At 39.2% G+C, this 21,235-nt stretch overlaps 1 protein-coding gene across 3 annotated transcripts in view; it reads left to right on the forward strand.

Annotated features, from left to right (window-relative positions):
• SPIRE1 (spire type actin nucleation factor 1) overlaps positions 1–21,235 on the forward strand; it is a 206,946-nt gene that overhangs the window by 22,575 nt on the left and 163,136 nt on the right. For all 3 annotated transcript variants that reach the window (XR_012325292.1, XM_073790478.1, XM_033837521.2), the window contains exon 2: positions 20,874–20,908. Coding sequence is in view for 2 of the 3 variants with exons in the window: in XM_073790478.1 (XP_073646579.1) it covers positions 20,874–20,908 (35 nt within the window). In the remaining variant the exon portion in view is untranslated. The remainder of the gene's footprint in view (positions 1–20,873; positions 20,909–21,235) is intronic.

Genomic DNA, 21,235 nt, shown 5'->3' on the forward strand with positions numbered 1-21,235 from the left:
AAAGATAAAATGACAATTTGACTCTACAAAACAAACAATCCTTTTACCAACCATAATCGTAATATCTACAATACTTCTACCTCTCACACCAATACTGTCAAATCTTAGAATAGGAATTTAGGTTAAATCAGAACAAGGGCCTTCAGAGCCCTAAGCAAGTACAGTTTACTTAATTCCTGCCTAATAAGGATTGCAAGACTATATCTTACATCAATTGAATGCAAATCAAACACTTTAATTAAGCTAAATTCTCACTAGATTGGAGGGATACATCTCCCACGAATTTTTAGTTAACAGCTAAATACGCTAGTCAACTGGCTTCAATCTACTTCTCCCGCCGTGAGAAAAAAAAAAAGGCCCGGAGAAGCCCTGGCAGGGTTGAAGCTGCTTCTTTGAATTTGCAATTCAAAATGATCAGTTCACCACGGGACATGGCAAAAAGAGGACTTAACCTCTGTCTTTAGATCTACAGTCTAATTCCTACTCGGCCATTTTACCTATGTTCATAAACCGCTGATTATTCTCAACCAACCACAAAGATATTGGTACTTTATACTTACTCTTTGGTGCTTGAGCCAGAATAGTAGGCACTGGCCTAAGTTTATTAATTCATACTGAACTAGGTCAGCCCGGAACTCTGCTCGGAGACGACCAAATTTACAACGTAGTAGTAACAGCTCACGCATTTGTAATAAGTTTCTTCATAGTCATACCCATTATGATTGGTGGATTTGGAAATTGGCTAGTGCCCCTAATAATTGGAACACCCGATATAGCTTTTCCCCATATAAATAATACGAGTTTCTGACTACTCCCTCCTTCTTTCTTATTGCTACTGGCATTATCAATAGTTGAAGCCAGTGTGGGTACAGGTTGAACTGTATACCCATCCTTAGCCAGAAACTTAGCACATGCAGGAGCTTCAGTTGACCTTACTATTTTTCCCCTATACTTTGCTGGTGTATCCTCAATTCTCGGATCTATCAATTTTATCACCACTATCATCAATATAAAACTGCCCGCTATAACCCAGTATCAAACACCATTATTCGTATGATCAGTACTAATCACAGCAGTATTGCTTCTATTCTCCTTACCTGTACTAGCAGCTGGAATCACTATATTGCTAACTGATCGAAACCTGAACACAACCTTTTTCAACCCTGCGGGAGGAGGAGACCAATCTTATATCAACACCTATTTTGATTCTTTGGACACTCTGAAGTATATATTTTAATCCTGCCTGGATTTGGGATGATTTCACACATTGTAACCTATTACTCGGAAAGAAAAGAACCTTTCGGATACATGGGTATAGTCTGAGCTATAATATCAATTGGATTCTTAGGGTTCATTGTATGAGCCTACCACATAGTCTCAGTGGGTATAGACGTTGACACACGAGCATATTTTACATCAGCCACTATAATTATCACCATTCCCACAAGGGTGAAAGTGTTTAGCTGACTGGCAACACTCCACGGATATAATATTAAGTGGTCCCCGGCCATGATGTGAGCCCTGGGTTTCGTTTTCCTTTTCACAGTCAGCAGACTAACAGGCATTGTCCTAGCTAATTGATCATTAGACATTGTCCTTCATGTTATCTACTATGTAGTCGCACACTTTCCTTATGTGCTCTCAGTGGGAGCTGTTTTCGCTATCATAGGAGGATTTGTGCACTGATTTCCACTATTCTCAGGATATACACTCAACATGAGCAAAAGTTCACTTTGTAATCATATTTGTGGGTGTCAACATAACTTTCTTCCCATAACATTTTTTAGGCCTATCTGGTACGCCTCGACAATACTCCGACTACCCAGATGCCTATACAACATGAAATACTATCTCATCAATAGGCTCATTGATCTCATTAACAGCAGTCATCCTGATAATTTTCATTATCTGAGAAGCATTCGCATCCAAACGAGAAGTACTAACAGTAGAACTCACTACTACAAATTTAGAGTGACTAAATGGATGTCCTCCACCATATAATACATTTGAAGAGCCAACCTACTTCAATCTAAAGTAGTCAGGAAAGGAAGGAGTCGAACCCTCTTTTATCAGTTTCAAGCCAACACCATAACCGCTGTGTCTTTCTCCATGAACGAGATATTAGTAAAATTTTATGTAACTTTGTCAAAGTTAAGTCACAGGTGGAAATCTTGCATATCTCTATGGCATATCCCTTTCAACTAGGTTTTCAAGGTGCAACATCACCCATCATGGAAGAGCTACTACACTTTCATGACCACACACTAATAATTGTCTTCTTAATTAGCTCCCTGGTTCTTTATATTATTTCACTAATACTAACAACTAAGCTAGCACATACTAGCACGATAGATGCACAGGAAGTAGAAACTATCTGGATTATTTTACTGGCCATTATCTTGATCTTAATTGCCCTACCATCATTTTGAATCCTTTACATAATAGATGAAATTAATAATCTGTCTCTTACTGTAAAAACTATAGGTCACCAATGATACTGAAGCTATAAATATACTGACTACAAAGACCTAAATTTTGACTCCTATATAATCCCAACATCAGACCTAAAACCAGGGGAACTACGACTGCTAGAAGTAGATAACCGAGTAGTATTGCCCATAGAAATAACAATCCGAATACTAATCTCCTCCGAAGACGTATTACACTCATGAGCCGTACCTTCCTTGGGCCTAAAAACAGATGCAATCCCAGGACGCCTAAATCAAACAACCCTAATATCAACACAACGGGGCTTTTATTACAGACAGTGTTCAGAGATTTGTGGATCAAACCACAGCTTCATGCCAATTGTCCTTGAGTTAGTGCCTCTAAAATACTTTGAAAAATGATTGCATCTATGTTATATTCTCATTAAGAGGCTAGATTAGCGTTAACCTTTTAAGTTAAAGACCAAGAGCTAAGATTCTCCTTAATGGTATGCCATAATGAGATATATCAACATGATTTATTACCATTTCATCTATATTTCTAACACTATTTATTATATTTCAACTAAAAGTCTCAAAGCATATCTACTACCCCAACCCAGAGTCAACACTCACTAAAGTGCAAAAACAACCTACCCCTTGAGAAACAGAATGAACAAAAATTTGTTTGCCCCTTTCATAACCCTGATAGTAATGGGCCTCCCCATAGTCATTTTAATTATTATGTTCCCAGGTATTTTATTTCCAACATCAAAACGACTAGTTAACAATCGCATAATTTCCCTTCAACAATGACTAATCCAACTTACATCAAAACAAATAATAAGCATCCATAATCATAAAGGACAGACTTGATCACTAATACTAATGTCACTCATTCTATTTATTGGGTCAACCAACCTTCTTGGACTACTGCCCCACTCATTTACACCCACCATGCTGCTCTCAGTGAATGTGGGAATAGGCATTCATTCCCCTATGAGCCGGTACCGTGGTTATAGGTTTCCGCAACAAAACAAAAGCATCGTTAGCTCACTTCCTACCACAAGGCACACCCGCCCCTCTCATCCCCATGCTAGTAATTATCGAAACTATCAACCTGTTTATCCAACCGGTAGCACTAGCTGTGCGATTAACGGCCATTATTACAGCAGGTCAAATATTAATACATCTAATTGGAGAAGCAACCTTAGTGCTAATAAGCATCAGCACATTCACAGCTCTCATTACATTCATTATTCTCACCCTACTCACTATCCTCGAATTCGCCGTTGCTATGTATTTACCCTCTTAGTAAGCTTATATCTTCATGACAACACATAATGACCCATCAGATCCATGTGTACCACATAGTAAATCCTAGTCCTTGACCCCTTACAGGAGCCCTTTCAGCCCTTCTCATAACGTCAGGCCTAATCATATGATTCCACTTCAACTCAATAATTCTACTAATACTAGGCCTACTAACTAACACTCTAACAATACATCAGTGATGATGAGATGTTATTCGAGAAAGCACTTTTCCAAGACCACCACACACCAACTGTCCAAAAGGGACTTCGATATGGAATAATCTTATTTATTGTCTCAGAAGTCCTTTTTTTACCAGCTTCTTTGAGCCTTCTATCACTCAAGCCTCGCCCCTACCCCTGAGTTAGGCGGGTGCTGGCCACCAACAGGCATTTGCCCTCTAAACCCCTTAGAGGTACCACTCCTCAACACTTCCATGCTATTGGCCTCTGGCGTGTCTATTACTTGGGCCCACCATAGCCTTATGGAAGGAAATCGTAAGCATATTCTTCAAGCCCTCTTTATTACAATTACTCTTGGTATCTATTTTACACTCCTACAAGCCTCAGAGTATTACAAAGCCCCATTTACGACCTCAGATGGGGTCTACAGGTCAACTTTCTTCATAGCCACAGGATTCCACGGACTGCATGTAATCATTGGATCTACCTTCCTTATTGTTTGTTTCCTGTGCCAATTAAAATTTCACTTCACGTCCAACCATCACTTCGGCTTTGAAGCCACTGCTTGATACTGACATTTTGTAGATGTTGTATGACTATTCCTTTTCGTATCTATCTATTGATGAGGCTCATAATTCTTTTAGTATTAATTAGTGCAACTGACTTCCAATCAGTTAGTTTTGGTACACCCTGAAAAAGAATAATAAACTTAATACTGACCCTATTAACAAATACAACACTAGCCTCATTACTCGTACTCATCGCCTTCTGACTCCCTCAACTAAACACGCAGAAAAAACAAGCCCTTACGAATCCGGACTTGACCCTATAGGATCCGCCTGCCTACGTTTTTCCATAAAATTTTTCCTAGTAGCGATCACATTCCTCCTTTTTGACCTAGAAATTGCTCTCCTACTGCCCCTCCCTTGAGCAACCCAAACAAACAACCTAAAAACAGTACTCACCATGGCTTTACTTTTAATTATTGGCAATTAGCCTGGCCTGCAAGTGAACTCAAAAGGGACTGGAGTGGGCTGAATATGGTATTTAGTTTAAAACAAAACAAGTGGTTTTGACTCATTAGATTATGATTAGACCCATAATTACCAAGTGTCTTTAGTACATATAAATATTATTATAGTGTTTACTATATGCCTCATAGGATTACTAATATATTAGTCTCACCTAATATCCTCACTGCTATGTCTAGAAGGCATAATATTATCACTATTCATCCTGGCGACCCTAGCAATCCTAAATTCACACTTTAGCCAGCATAATACCGGTCATCTTGCTGGTGTTCACAGCCTGCGAAGCAGCACTCGGGTTAGCCTTGCTAGTAGTAGTATCAAATACCTATGGCACTGATTATGTACAAAACCTCAACCTCCTCCAATGCTGAAATTTATTATTCCTACAGTCATACTAATACCCCTAACTTGATTATCAAAAAGCAACATCATCTGAATTAACTCCACAACCCGTAGCCTACTAATTTGTTTCACAAGCCCACTTCTTTTTTTAAAACTTTATTTATTTATTTATTTATTTATTTATTTATTTATGGCTGTGTTGGGTCTTCGTTGCTGCGCGTGGGCTTTCTCTAGTTGTGACGAGCAGGGGCTACTCTTTGTTGTGGTGCACGGGCTTCTCATTGTGGTGGCTTCTCTTGTTGCAGAGCATGGGCTATAGGTGCGTGGGCTTCAGTACTTGTGGCACATGGGTTCCAGTAGTTGTGGCTCACAGGCTCTAGAGCGCAGGCTCAGTAGTTGTGGTGCACGGGCTTAGTTGCTCTGTGGCATGTGGGATCTTCCCGGACCAGGGCTCGAACCTGTGTCCCCTGCATTGGCAGGCAGATTTTCAACCGCTGGGCCACCTGGGAAGCCCAAGCCTACTTCTTCTTAACCAATTCAGTGACAGTAGCTTTAACTTCTCGTTAGTATTCTTCTCTGACTCCCTATCCGCACCATTACTGGTCCTAACAATATGGCTCCTTCCCGTAATACTAATAGCCAGTCAATCTCACCTACTCAAAGAACCACTAATCCGAAAAAAATTATACTTGACAATACTAATCATATTACAAACATTTTTAATCATAACATTTACCACCACAGAACTAATGCTATTTTACATTATATTTGAAGCTACACTAGTTCCTACCCTTATTATCATCGCCTGCTGAGGTAACCAAACAGAACGCCTTACTGCAGGACTTTTTTATTCTACACACTAGTTGGATCACTCCCACTGCTAGTGGCATTAGTATACATACAAAACACCACGGGCTCTCTGAATTTCCTCGTATTTCAATACTGAGCCTTACCACTATGCAACTCTGATCCAACGTCTTTATATGACTGACCTGCATGATAACCTTTGTAGTAAAAATACTCCTCTATGGCCTCCACATTTGATTACCCAAAGCGAATGTAGAAGCTCCCATCGCAGGCTCTATAGTCCTTGCAGCCACATTACTAAAATTCGGGGGCTACGGCATATTACGAATCACATCAATACTGAACCCCCCTTTGAGAAGATAAACAAAATTGATAAACCATTAGCCAGACTCATCAAGAAAAAAAGGGAGAAGACTCAAATCAGTAGAATTAGAAAAGTAAAAGTAACAACTGACATTGCAGAAATACAAAGGATCATGAGAGATTACTACAAGCACCTATATGTCAATGAAATGGACAACCTGGAAGAAATGGACAAATTCTTAGAAAAGCACAACCTTCTGAGACTGAACCAGGAAGAAAAAAATATACACAGACCAATCAGAAGCACTGAAATTGAGACTGTGATTAAAATCTTCCAACAAACAAAAGCCCAGGACCAGATGGCTTCACAGGCGAATTCTATCAAACATTTAGAGAAGAGCTAACACCATCCTTCTCAAACTCTTCCAAAATATAGCAGAGGGAGGAACACTCCCAAACTCATTCTACGAGACTACCATCACCCTGATACCAAAACCAGACAAAGATACTACAAAAACAGAAAATTACAGGCCAATATCACTGATGAATATAGATGCAAAAATCCTCAACAAAATACTAGCAAACAGAATCCAACAGCACATTAAAAGGATCATACGCCATGATCGAGTGGGGTTTATCCCAGGAATGCAAGGATTCTTCAGTATACGCAAATCAACGTGATACACTATATTAACACACTGAAGGATAAAAACCATATCATCTCAATAGATGCAGAAAAAGCTTTTGACAAAATTCAACATGCATTTATGATAAAAACCCTCCAGAAAGTAGGCATAGGGGGAACTTACCTCAACATAATAAAGGCCATATATGACAGACCCACAGCCAACATTGTTCTCAATGGTGAAAAACTGAAACCATTTCCACTAAGATCAGGAAAAAGACAAGGTTGCCCACTCCCACCACTATTATTCAACATAGTTTTGGAAGTATTAACCACAGCAATCAGAGAAGAAAAAGAAATAAAAGGAATCCAAATTGGAAAAGAAGAAGTAAAGCTGTAACTGTTTGCAGATGACATGATACTATACATAGAGAATCCTAAAGATGCTACCAGAAAACTACTAGAGCTAATCAATGAATCCGGTAAAGTATCAGGATACAAAATTAATGCACAGAAATCTCTTACATTCCTATACACTAATGATGAAAAATCTGAAAGTGAAATTAAGAAAGCACTTCCATTTACCATTGCAACAAAAAGAATAAAATACCTAGGAATAAACCTACTTAAAGAGACGAAAGACCTGTATGCAGAAAACTATAAGACACTGATGAAAGAAATTAAAGATGATACAAACAGATGGAGAGATATACCATGTTCTTGGATTGGAAGAATCAACATTGTGAAAATGACTCTACTACCCAAAGCAATCTACAGATTCAGTGCAATCCCTATCAAACTACCAATGGGATTTTTCACAGAACTAGAACAAAAAATTTCATAATTTGTATGGAAACACAAAAGACCCTGAATAGCCAAAACAATCTTGAGAAAGAAAAACAGAGCTGGAGTAATCAGACTCCCTGACTTCAGACTATACTACAAAGCTACAGTAATCAAGACAGTATGGTACTGGCAGAAAAACAAATATAGATCAGTGGAACAGGATAGAAAGCCCAGAGATAAACCCATGCATATATGGTCACCTTATTTTTGATAAAGGAGGCAAGAATATACAATGGAGAAAAGACAGCCTCTTCAATAAGTGGTGCTGGGAAAACTGGACTGCTACATGTAAAAGAATGAAATTAGAACACTCCCTAACACCATACACAAAAATAAACTCAAAATGGATTAAAGACCTAAATGTAAGGCCAGACACTATCAAACTCTTAGAGGAAAACATAGGCATAACACTCTATGACATAAGTCACAGCAAGATCGTTTTTGACCCACCTCCTAGAGAAATGGAAATAAAAACAAAAATAAACAAATGGGACCTAATGAAACTTCAAAGCTTTTGCACAGCAAAGGAAACCATAAACAAGACGAAAAGACAACCCTCAGAATGGGAGAAAATATTTGCAAATGAAGCAACTGACAAAGGATTAATCTCCAGAATTTTCCAGCAGCTCATGCAGCTGAATATCAAAAAAACAAACAACTCAATCCAAAAATGGGCAGAAGACCTAAGTAGACATTTCTCCAAAGAAGATATACAGATTGCCAACAAACACATAAAAGGATGCTCTACATCACTAATCATTAGAGAAATGCAAATCAAACTACAATGAGGTATCACCTCACACCAGTCAGAATGGCCATCATCAAAAAATCTACAAACAATAAATGCTGGAGAGAGTGTGGAAAAAAGGGAACCTTCTTGCGCTGTTGGTGGGAATGTAAATTGATACAGCCACTATGGAGAAGAGTATAGAGGTTCCTTAAAAAACTGAAAATAGAACTACCATATGACCCAGCAATTCCATTACTGGGCATATGCCCTGAGAAAACCATAACTCAAAAAGAGTCATGTACCATAATGTTCATTGCAGCTCTGTTTACAATAGCCAGGACATGGAAGCAACCTAAGTGTCCACTGACAGATGAATGGATAAAGAAGATGTGGCACATATATACAATGGAATATTACTCAGCCATAAAAAGAAACGTAATTGAATTATTTGTAATGAGGTGGATGGACCTAGAGTCTCTCATACAGAGTGAAGAAAGGCAGAAAGAGAAAAACAAATACCGTATGCTAACACGTATATATGGAATCTTAAAAAAAATAAAAAAGGTTATGAAGAACCTAGGGGCAGGACAGGAATAAAGGCACAGACGTAGAGAATGGACTTGAGGACACAGAGAGGGGGAAGAGTAAGCTGGGACGAAGTGAGAGAGTGGCATGGACTTATATATACTACCAAACGTAAAATAGATAGCTAGTGGGAAGCAACCGCATAGCACAGGGAGATCAGCTCAGTGCTTTGTGACCACCTAGAGGGGTGGGATAGAGAGGGTGGGAGGAAGACACAAGAGGGAGGAGGTATGGGGATATATGTATAGCTGATTCACTTTGTTATAAAGCAGAAACTAACACACCATTGTAAAGCAATTATACTGCAATAAAGATGTTAAAAAAAATGTGAGGGAAAGTTAGTGTTTGACCACCACTTATACTAGTTTTAAATTTAAAAAATCATATAGTATTCTTGAATTTAGCTTTCTTTCACTTTATCACTTTCTAACTTGTTTGATATTCACTTACTCATAATTTAATTTAGCCTCTTTAAATCCTTGGGAGTTTTGGGGGGCTTACTTACATTAATAATAAAATGAATGTAAATATAATTTTTTCCCCTAAACTGTTGAAACCAATTTCATTTGAGAACTGTAAGATAAGACATAGCTTAGATGAAACATTTGGTTACTCTTTTTTCTGATGTGTGTAAAATTAAATTTTATTGGTGGGGAATGATTAAATGATTAAAATTTGTAAAAAAAATTTCTAATGATAGTTGATCCCTAACTCTGACCTCCTTTGGCAGTTAATAGTCATTTTGATTCCATTTGCATTTAAAGAACTTAGTATTGGGTTGGTTAAAAACCTGAACGAACTTTTTGGCCAACCCTATATTTTACTCATAGGTATAATACATATATATACACACACACACACACACACACACACACACACACACACACACTATATATATATATACTAAAGGTTAAATAGCTAAAAATGTGTGCCTAGGTAGTTTTTATAGTTTAAATCAGGTATACCCAATCTTGATAGAGGATAAGTAACATATTCGGGCAAATGGATATAGATGGCAGTTATGGTGCTGTATCTAAAGGAGCTTCAGTCTGGGGATAGAAGAAGTACCTGAGATACCTCTCTGGCAGGGTTCCTCTTGGCTAGGATGGTCTCGTACATGATCAGAGGCCACAGTGGAGAGGAGATTCTTAGGAGAATACACAGGGTATGAAATGCATGACAGCCAGATTTTTTTCAATTGATAGGAAATATGAGAACATTTGGGATTGACACTCCCTAGTCATCTTCTTTTTATGATTTGGCTTGGGGAATTCCCCTCCAAGTTCTGCTTGTTCTTGAAGAAAAGTGATAAAGTGCTGTGATCTCAGTGTATTTTTGAGGTCTCATGAAATTCAGGCAACTAATGTTTGGATTAATATCACTAGGGAAATTTTTTTAACCCAAATCCACACTGTACATGAAAAGGACCACAACTTCCATCACCGCATCCAACACAGGAGTGTTAGAAATGTGGCCTCTGCACTGCCCATCCCTCTGTGCCATGGAAACATTACTAAATGGTCACGGGCTCCTCCCACCCCATAGCTGCCCTCAGAACTCTTCTGAAAGTGGCATCCTAGACAGCCACTACTGTTTGACTAGAATCTGCACAGGAGGGGAAACCTCTTTGCTATACAAGCTTTGAGTGTTGCTAAATTACATGAAACAAAGATAGTATTTGAGTTTTGTTGAAAAAAGTTATGCTGAAACTGAAGTAATTATTTTTCAGTAGAAAATACTTGACATTTAATGATGTTTATTCTATGAGATGATATAAAGTTTAGTTAATTAAGGTTGCTAAATAGAAAAAAATAACCTAATAATTAACAAAATGTATTACTAGGACTTTCATTTCAGAACAGGCTCAGTTATATTTGATTACTCTAGTGCCATGGAATAGGTTGGGAGGGTTTGGTGGTGGAGGAGGGGCAGAAATCAGGGGTGTTAGCTCTGTAAGGCAGTCAGCTGGGTTCGTCGGATGAGCAAGCAGAATCAGAAGGGAGGCAGGGGCTGCAGAAAAGGGCCAGCAAGTGGTCTCTGCTGGGGATATTAGGTCCAAGGGCTAGGTAGTCCCTAGGAAGGCAACTGGCAATAATAAGCCAAGCCACGGCTTGCTTCCCTTTTTTTTTTTTTGAGATAAAGGATTTAGTTACAGGATCTAGGATGCAAAGTACTGTCTGAGTCTCAAAGTTAAAGCAGAAGCCCCCACATTTCAGAATTGGGTTAAACTTGAGGTTTATGGCAAAGGTGACTTGACGCTGAAGGTTCTAGAGCCTGGCTTGGGGCAGAGTCTGCCAATGGGGTCAGATGATCTCAAGGAAGGAGAGTCAAATTCTGGGGAGAACCTGTCACATAGACATGTTGTCCATGAGTGAAGAGATGAATGAATGCTTCGTCCATAAGTGGTACTCAGATGAAAGGTTATGTTCCTCACCAGGGTCAGGATCAAAATCAGTCATCTGAAGGGAATTCCCTGGCGGTCCAGTGGTTAGGACTCCTCGCTCTCACTGCCTAGGGCCCGGGTTCAATCCCTGGTCCGGGAACTAAGATCCCACAAGCCATACAGCGTGGCCAGGAAAAAAAAAAAATCAGTCATCTGTAAGAGCAATGCTGATTATACAAGGAAACATATAATGGCTTTAAGTTCTATACTTCCTTAAAATGGTAAGATTATACTCCAAATCCTACAAAATGTGATTAAGTGTATTGTTCACACTGATTATTCAGGGATTTCCTTTGTCTTATTAAAGGGACTTATAAAGCTCACATAAACACATCATATTTTTTTTCTCTGCCCACATTTATTAGTTGTGAGCAGGGGATGAGTAAACCAAAGTGATACTTAGCAAATTAAAAAAAAAATTATTTATTTATTTGGCTGCGCCAGGTCTTAGTTGCAGTATGTGTGATCTAGTTCCCTGACCAGGGATCAAACCCAGGCCCCCTGCATTGGGAGCATGGAGTCTTAACTGCTGGACCACCAGGGAAGTCCTGGTACTTAGCAAAATTTGTTGTTAGTATTCTTTATTTTATTTTATTTATTTTTTAACATATTTATTAGAGTATAATTGCTTTACAATGGTGTGTCAGTTTCTGCTTTATAACAAAGTGAATCAGTTATACATATACATATGTCCCCATATCTCCTCCCTCTTGCGTCTCCCTCCCTCCCACCCTCCCTATCCCACCCCTCTAGGTGGTTACAAAGTGCGGAGCTGATCTCCCTGTGCTATGTGGCTGCTTCCCACTAGCTATCTATTTTATGTTTGGTAGTGTATATCTGTCCATGCCACTCTCTCACTTATTCTTGAACTTTGCCCCCTAGTGCCAACCCGTGCTTCACTTCTGGGCACTCGTTGCTTCGTAGTCTCTCCCTTACTGGGCTGGGTGACTGGTCCCAGTTCTTTGACCTTCCCTGAGTCATTTTATTCTTCAGAGCTTGAGCTTCCCCAGCTGTAAAAATGAAGGTTTTACAGCAGTGCTTCTCAGGTCTGGGCTTCACACCAGCAGGTAGAATATGTTTGATCCATATAAAGCAAGTGTGGATTAATTTGAAGTATTAATATTTCATTAACAATAATTTATTTTCTTAGAATTTAAAAGAGCATTGTGGGGGTGGTTTGAATGACATGGATATCTAGAAATGTCTAGGAAATTTTGGATGGATGCCTTTTGTCTTTAATATGTTTCTGGCAGAGGTGTTCAGAATAGTTCCATTGATCATAGCATTTCCTTTAAGATTGGGGCCTTGTGAAAATAATTGTCAGTCCATCTGAATGAAGCTTTCAACCAGAGTTATTCAGGGTAGGGAGATGAAAAATTATAATAACCGGAATCATTCTTAGTACTGTCAGTTTTGGAAGGAGAACTTGAGAGGTAAGATAAGACTCTCTGCCTGTGCACAGGCAGTGGACGATGAGCACTACATGCCCTGGACGGGACAGGGAGGAGAGAAGATGGTGAGGGGAGGACAGAGGAGAGTGGGGTGAGGGCCGTGAGCCCCATGTCTTCTCCTGTGGCTGACGCAGCACGTACAGGTGCAGGGGACTCAAGGTGGACAGATGGCATGGCGGGCTTCCTCCTTACAGGCCAGGGCATGGGTGTGGGTCTGTCAATTATACCTCCATATCTGAGGGGTCAAGCGGTCTGTGGACCACAGCTTTTTGGGTTTGGGAGAGGAAAGTCTTTTTGACTTATTTTCTCCCTGGAGAGAATGCTTCAAAGACTTAAGTGGTAATAGAGCTAATGTTTTATCAAGTACTTATCGTGTGACAGGTGACAGGCTAAGCAGTTTACTTTGATTATTACTTTTGCTCCTCACAACAACCCTGTGATAGGTACTGTTATTAACCTCCACCTTACAAATGGGATGTGAAGTGTAGAGGCCTTAAGTACAGCCAACAGCCCACCTGGGATTCAAACCCCCAAAGTCTGGCCCGGAGTCCTTGCTCTTAACCACTGTGCTCTGTTGTCCTGTGCCCTGTGGGTCATTCTCTATGGGATTAGCCAGTATACAGGGTGGCCTGAAGGTCATGTTTGGGATGGTGAGAGGGCGTCATATTGCTTTGACTTTTTAATGGTCTGTATATTTGTTTTCTGTAACAAATCACCAATAATTTTGTGGCTTAAAACAATACAAAATTATTATCCTACAGTTTTGTCAGTCAGAAGTCTGAAAATGGGTCCTATGGGCTAAAATTGAGCTGTTGGCAGGGCTGTATTCCTTCAGGAGCCTCCAGGGGAAAATCTGTTCCTTGCCTTTTCCAGCCTCTAGAGAGGCTTTCCACATTCCTTGGCTTTGTGTCCCCCTTCCTGCAATCATGTCACTCCAGCCTCTGCTTCCATCACCACCGCTCCTTCTCTGGATCTCTTGTAAGGCCCCTTGTGATCGCATTGGTCCCACCTGGATAATCCAGGGTACTCTTCCCCACCTCAAGACCCCTAACCACGGCTGCAAATCACTTTGCCATTAAAGTAATGTATTCACAGAGTCTGAGGATGAGGATGTGGACATCTTTGGGGGCGGGGGTGTCATTATTTGGCTTATGTAGTCTCTTTATGGGTTGATGATAGATATGGCCATTCCAGACTTTCTTATTTCACTTTTGAGTAATAACTGATGAAACCCCCCTTCCCACTACCCTGGCCTGAGCCTCTGCTGATGTTGTCCCCCCCACCCCCCCACCGCCCCCACCCAGATACCATCACATGAGGAGAGGAGAATGTGTGTGTTAGGAAGCTCTGGAGAGAGGTGTAGAGTAAAAGGTAGTGGCTTTTAAAGATCTTAGTGAGCAGGTATAAAAATGAGCTGAATTTTACAACAATCCATCATATGACTTAGCTACTTTTTGTATTTCAAAGTCTATACCTCTTTTACATGGTTGTAATCTGGTAAACATAAAAATTTATATTCAGTTTCTCTATAGAACATTTTATCACAAGAGTTTTGAAGAATACTAAGATCTTTCTGTTAATTCATGCTGCCGGTTTTACTTAGGACTTTATTTTCATGTGTCCACATCACCCTTCTTTCCACAGGGTTGTGATGATAAGCCCACCAGTTGCTGAGCCCCTACTGTAGGCATTATGCAGAGCGCTTCAAAACATTTTTTATTTATTTCATTTAATTTTCGTATTGGCCTCATGAGGTTGGAATTATCCCACTTTTTTTGTAGATGAGAAAGCTTAAAACTCTGGGAAGTATCTTATTTTAAAGTCGCATCACACAATTATTAAGTGATGGAAGGACGATTTGAACCTAGGCCTGTCAAAATCTAAAGGCTTTTTCTTGATACTTATTGTACCAGATGGCCTTACCAAGGCAACCAAGAGAAAGCTTACTTAGATACTCAACTGCTTCAACATCAGCAGTTGTGAAGAAATATATTAGCACAGGGACATTATGGTGGTGGAAGGTTAAATTTTATTTCATTCTTACTGACAGCCAGGACAAGAAGAGAAACTTAATGAAACTCTTTAGCTGGTCAGAGAGTATACTAGTTTTCTCCCATTTCTACATTCTAAGTTCCTGTTAATCTTTGAGCATTTATATAACTAGTGAATTTGTTTGACATAGAGGATAATGATTTTATAATTTAACAGTCAAAATAAAAGTATCCCCTATGTAGCTGTTTCTTGTGTCAAATGTATAGCTTTTTTTTCCTCATTAAAAATGTAACTTGGAAAAAATGATTTTATGGGGGAGCTGGGTATAAGCTGATTACAGAGTTTCCCTGTCCTTACTTTTGATACAGAAACAGCAAACTAGGGACTTCCCTGGCGGTCCAGTGGTTAAGGCTCTGTGCTCCCAGTGTAGGGAGCATGGTTCGATCCCTGGTCGGGAAACTAATATCCCACATGCTGCATGGCGCGGCCTAAAAACAAACAAACAAACAACCCCCCCCCCCCCCCCCCCCCGCAAACTAAAGTATATGCTGATCATGGATTCTAAGCCCTCAGTGACCATGGTGTTTCAGAAATCCAGGCTTGGTTAGGCTGCAGGAATTATTTTATTGCTAAATTTTAGCCTGTTAACTGTTCAAAACTATTCTCTTTTTTTTTCTAGTATTAATATAAAAACTGTCCAAAAAGCCTACTACTTCTCTCTTATAAAATATTTGAGTTCCTAAACTAGTGCTGTTGTTGATCAGTTTTGATCAAGTCGTTGAGAATACTTTCCTTGGAAAAATGGAGCATGGTCAGGGCATCCTTCTTTCCTTCTTCCCCTACTCCACCCGTGATTAGCCCATCAGCAGGTTCTGTGCGTTCTGCTCCTGATTCATACCTTGCATCCGCTGCTTTTCTTCCTGGATGCTGCCACCACCAGGCTGGCAGCCCCGTTGCTCCCCAAGACAGTGACAGTGGCCTCCTCACTGACCGCAGGCTTTCACTTGGATCCTCTCTGCTGCTTTCTTCATATGGCATGACTGACCTGGAAACCTATCTCGCACCAGCTCACGCTCTTTCTAGCATCTTCCATGAGCTTCCCATTGTACTTCACCTCAGATTGAAACTCCCTGTACTGTCTTTCAAGGCCCATGTGATCTGCCCCCGCCTGTCCTTGCAGAAGCTTCCAGGGCCCTCCCACAGCTGCTATCTCGTTCCAGACGGAGCAGCGGCTTCCCCAACCCTGCAGTGAGTTGCTACCCCACTTCAAGATCTCTATTTAAATGTCATCTTCTCAAGGAGTCTTTCCTGCTGTTTTCTTTCTCTCCCTTTTCTGTCCTTAATGGCATTGATAACCAGTTGTAATTATTTTATTTGATTGCCTTCTTTGGTCTCTGTTCACTAACATGTAAGCCCTATGGGGCAAGCACCATGCCTGACTTGTTGGCTGCTTTATCATCAGTGTTACCAGTAGTATTTAGTAGGAATTCAGTAAATATTTATTGAAGGAACGAGGGGGATAGGAGTGAGCTGGCGAGAAGGCAGGTGTACCTATTGATACTGCTTTGCTTCACCATGAAAAAGAACAGATAGACCTAGACACTGCCCAGAGTTTGGTCACAGAGGAAAAAAATTGTAGAGTAATTCTCAGAGCCATTTATTCATCCTAAAAGTTACCGGGATTCTGTGTCTTTTTGGCAGGCATAGTTTGCCTTTTGTGTATTCAGCTAATTTGCATCATATTGATAATGTGACTGTGTGATAATTCAGCCATATGCTGAGGTTTCTACCCCGAAGACTGGAGTACTACCTTAATTTAAAACTGTTATTCACCTCTGTGAACATCTGTGAATTTTTTTGAAACTGTGCCTTAATTTCCACGAGATAGTTGTGTGGTTCATCAGAATTTGTGATTCCATTGAGGTGAGGCCGTTTCAGAAAGTGCTGTGTGAACAGCAGGGCTCTGAGTGGCCTACTGGGTGGGATGTGTTCCCTCTGGTACCTTATTGAGCAGGCCTGCTGAGTGGGATTATCTGATTATCAATATTTGAGATTTAAAATGTCTGCTAAAGATGACAGTGTTTCTTAGGTGATGAGTTCTTTATGACAGACATTTCATACTAGGACTAGTGTGGTTTTTTAAAGCCATTCTATGTTAATTTATAGGAAGACATTAGTTTTTCTGTTTACTGGGACATGAGGGAACTTGTCTAGTAAATCTTAAGAGCATCAAATATTTCAGAATTAGTTAAAAAGAAGGGTCTAAACCCCAGCCTTGATTCTTGCAGCATTGTTAAAATGCTCTTTCCTTTTGAGAAATACTGAACTGAATTTTTGGCTTGCTATGCAAATCATCCCTCTTCCTAGTGTGTAAGTACTTTGATAATGTTAAAATATTTTGAAACTTAATGTTTAAGTACTATTTCAGATATTTGATTTTATTTTGTATCATCACATAGTTAATCTAGCCTTCTAATTAAATTTAACCTAATAAAAATTAATAGAATCAATAAATCAGTAAAGTTGTTACTTTAATTGAAAGAACTAATTTACTGCATTTAATAATCTCAAACCTTGCTTAGGCCAACCATCAGCTTAGGTTACTGGGATTGTTGAAAGTGAAGTCATGGGATTGTTGAAAGTGAAGTCATAAGATTGTAGGTTTTAGAGAGATTCCTTAGGTCTGGTTCTGTAAACAGAGATGGCCAGCCTTTGAAGAAAGGCTCAAAGGTGTCACATGAAAATCCTAGGTGCTGTACTGGAAGTTTCCAACTGTTAAATCGGGGGTGCCTTTCCCCAGAAACAATGTCAGCAGTGGTAGGTAGCTGGGATGCTGGGCCCTGCAAGTGGGAATGGAGGAGCAGGGTAACAAAAGCACACTGATACTTTTGCGGGGGTCGGAGCCTTGGAGGCTTCACTTCGCTCTGTCATTTTGTGCATGTTTGGCTCCTCAGGCTCAGATTACCCATTTATGGATGAGTGGATTGGGAAAGATCATTTCCAGGATTCCTTGAAGCTCTGCTGTCATGTAATTGGGATTTTCTGATTCCTGGGTCAGAGTCTGAGCAGGGATTTGGATGGCAGAGTAGTGCAGGTGGTCAGGCACTTCATACTTAACCACCTTTTCTTATTTATTTATTTATTTAATTTATTTTTGGCTGCGTTGGGTCTTTGCTGCTGCACACAGGCTTTCAATAGTTGGGTTGAGCGGGGGCTACTCTTCGTTGCGGTGCGCGGGTTTCTCATTGCGGTGGCTTCTCTTGTTGCGGAGCATAGGCTCTAGGCACGCAGGCTTCAGTATTTGTGGCTCGCGGGCTTAGTTGCTCCCCGGCATGTGGGATCTTCCCAGACCAGGGTTCGAACCTGTGTCCCCTGCATTGGCAGGCTGATTCTTAACTACTACACCACCAGGGAAGTCCCTAACCACCTTTTCATATTTGTGTGACTTAGCAGTTCAGATTGAATAACGGAAAGCAGTGTGTGTTCTCACAAAAATTTTGGTACTCTTACAGGAAAGCATTTTCAGTTTTATAGTAGAGGTCACTGAAAAAATCTTACAGGACTTTGTACCTCTGTCATTCTTTGAGCACTTCATTACTTTCTAGTGCAAAGTAATGAAGCTTATCTAATAATTTACCTGTCCCAGCCCTGATTTCTGCCAATTTCCCAGAGTCCTGGTTCCTTTGAGTGGGAATGGGCTAGGAATGCTCTTGAAAACTGGGGTGCTCTTGCTTCTCCCTCTTTTGGAGGGCAGAGCTAGGAAATAGATGGTTTTCTGAAGTTGTATAATACCTCTTGGTCCAGTTCGCCACTGCAGGGCTCTTCTCTGCTTCCCACGTGTTAGGTGTATATTCTTTTCCCTCTGTTGCTGATTCCCAACAATATCACTGTATTTACTAGTTTGCTCAGTGATACAGTACATACAAAATAGTTTCAGAATTTTTCACCAACGCTATTACCAACAACAAACCTACTACATAAAATTGTTTTTCTTTGTAATTCTTTTTACCCTGAGAATGTATCATACCGAAGATGTGTATCCATGTACCCTCAAAGAGGTTACTCTCTGTTATGACTTGTCTTAATACTGTATTTCTCCCTCCCTCTTCCTCCTTTACAGAGTAGACACTCAGTAAATATTTGCTGAGAGGTATTCTGTGCCCTTCTGTGAGCTATTCCTGTCCACAGTACTTTCCTATGTTAAATTAATTACCATTTCTATAGGAGTGAAGTATAATTAATCTACCAAAAGCACTAATGTTCTGAGCAGTCATATATAAATAAATAAAAGATAATATATAACATGAAAAATGTAACTATAATATATAATTTTATATAACACTAAATATATAACAGTTATATATTTATCAAACTCTAGTATATACACACATATATTAAACCCATTTTATCTGTGTCTTCATATAATTTAAAATTATTTATTGCTTATATATCATTTTTAATTCACAGAACCCAAGGTTCCTTATTTTCTGGTCTCAATTTCAGCCAGTATTTCACATTAGTATCATTAGGTCAACAGAAATGTGGGTTTCAACTTTATTTTTCATCTTAAGAGTTAGGAGGCATATAAAAACATTATTTATGTTTTTTTTTGGTGGTATCATCATAGACTCTAAGGTATATAAATTCTCATTAATCATTAAAAAAAATGGAGCAACCCATTAGTTGTTGGGGAGAAGGAGTTAGCTAGGAGGAAAGATAGTTTTGGTTGGAGGGAAAGAGGTAGAGATAAATATGTATTTGAACTTAGGACAATGAAATTTAAGAAATGTAGACTGGAGAAATTATGTATTCTTTTTGTTAAAGCTACTTAATAAGTGATTCTCCTTTAAAAATAGCAGTCTTGGGCTTCCCTGGTGGCGCAGTGGTTGAGAGTCCGCCTGCTGATGCAGGGGACAGGGGTTCGTGCCCTGGTCCCGGAAGATCCCACATGCCGTGGAGCGGCTGGGCCCGTGAACCATGGCCGCTGAGCCTGCCCATCCAGAGCCTGTGCTCTGCAGCGGGAGAGGCCACAACAGTGAGAGGCCCGCGTACAGGGGAAAAAAATAAATAAATAAAATAAAAATAGCAGTCTTTTTATTTTGAAAGTATGTTTTAATCACCCGAATTGACAGAAATATGTAACTGTACATGTTCTTTGGTATTATGTCTCAGTGATGACGAGAAAGTGTTAACGTTGGTGCAGCCAAATATTGTTCAGTCTGGTTATTCTATAGATGATCCTCTACTGGAAGAATTACTAAATTAATTATATGGTTGTGTCTATTCATGTATTAAAGAAAAATAACCATCGTATATTAAATAGGAGTTTGAAACATTTCTGCGTTAATTGAAACAATCAGTGTAACTTTAAACTGGAAATATATTTAGGGAAGAGCCCAAGAGTCTTTTAAAGATTTTTTTAAGGTATTTAAAAGTATTTTAAATGGTACTTTTTAAAGGCCTTTAAAGTATTTTAAGTTATTTTAAAAAGAAAGCAAGAAAATATATTTTTATTTTACTTTCATTAATTTATATATGTATTAAATATGTGTGTATGCTTTATATCTTATTACAGTTAAGCATGTTCTTCCCATCTTTTTCTTTATTATTCTTTTATGGGTATTTTTAAACTTAAATCCTTAAGCAGGACCTTCCAGAAATTTGGTCATTCTAACACCTTTATTTTGTATAAATTTTCATAGATATAATGAAGCCATAGTCAGAATAGCTCAGATATTTTTTGTCAATGATAAAAAAACCAAAATCCTCTGAAAGTAACTTTTTGTATTTTCATTACAGGTAAATTGGAATATTCACATTGTACAGAAACAGAGGTAAGAGAAATCCTCAAATATTTCTCAGTAATGCAGCTTTGAAGTTCTATTTAGACTAACTTGAGTTCTGAAATATCTCACTATGGGTTTTTGGTTTTCTGATGAGGATGTACTGAGAGAAAGTATATATCTTTTATATTTAGGAAGAGTAAAATGTGAAGAAAAATCAGTTATCTCGTCCATAGTTTTAAAATGTCAAGGTGTGTTATAAAGATCAGCTTAGTCATAGTTTAAAAAATTTCCTATGTTGTTGTTTATGAAATGGAGTTAACTAAGATTCAGAGCCCTTAATAAGAAGTAGTTTACATTCAATTTTTAAAGAATCCA

This window comes from Tursiops truncatus, chromosome 13 (genome assembly GCF_011762595.2).
Source record: "Tursiops truncatus isolate mTurTru1 chromosome 13, mTurTru1.mat.Y, whole genome shotgun sequence".
Lineage (NCBI taxonomy): Eukaryota > Metazoa > Chordata > Mammalia > Artiodactyla > Delphinidae > Tursiops > Tursiops truncatus.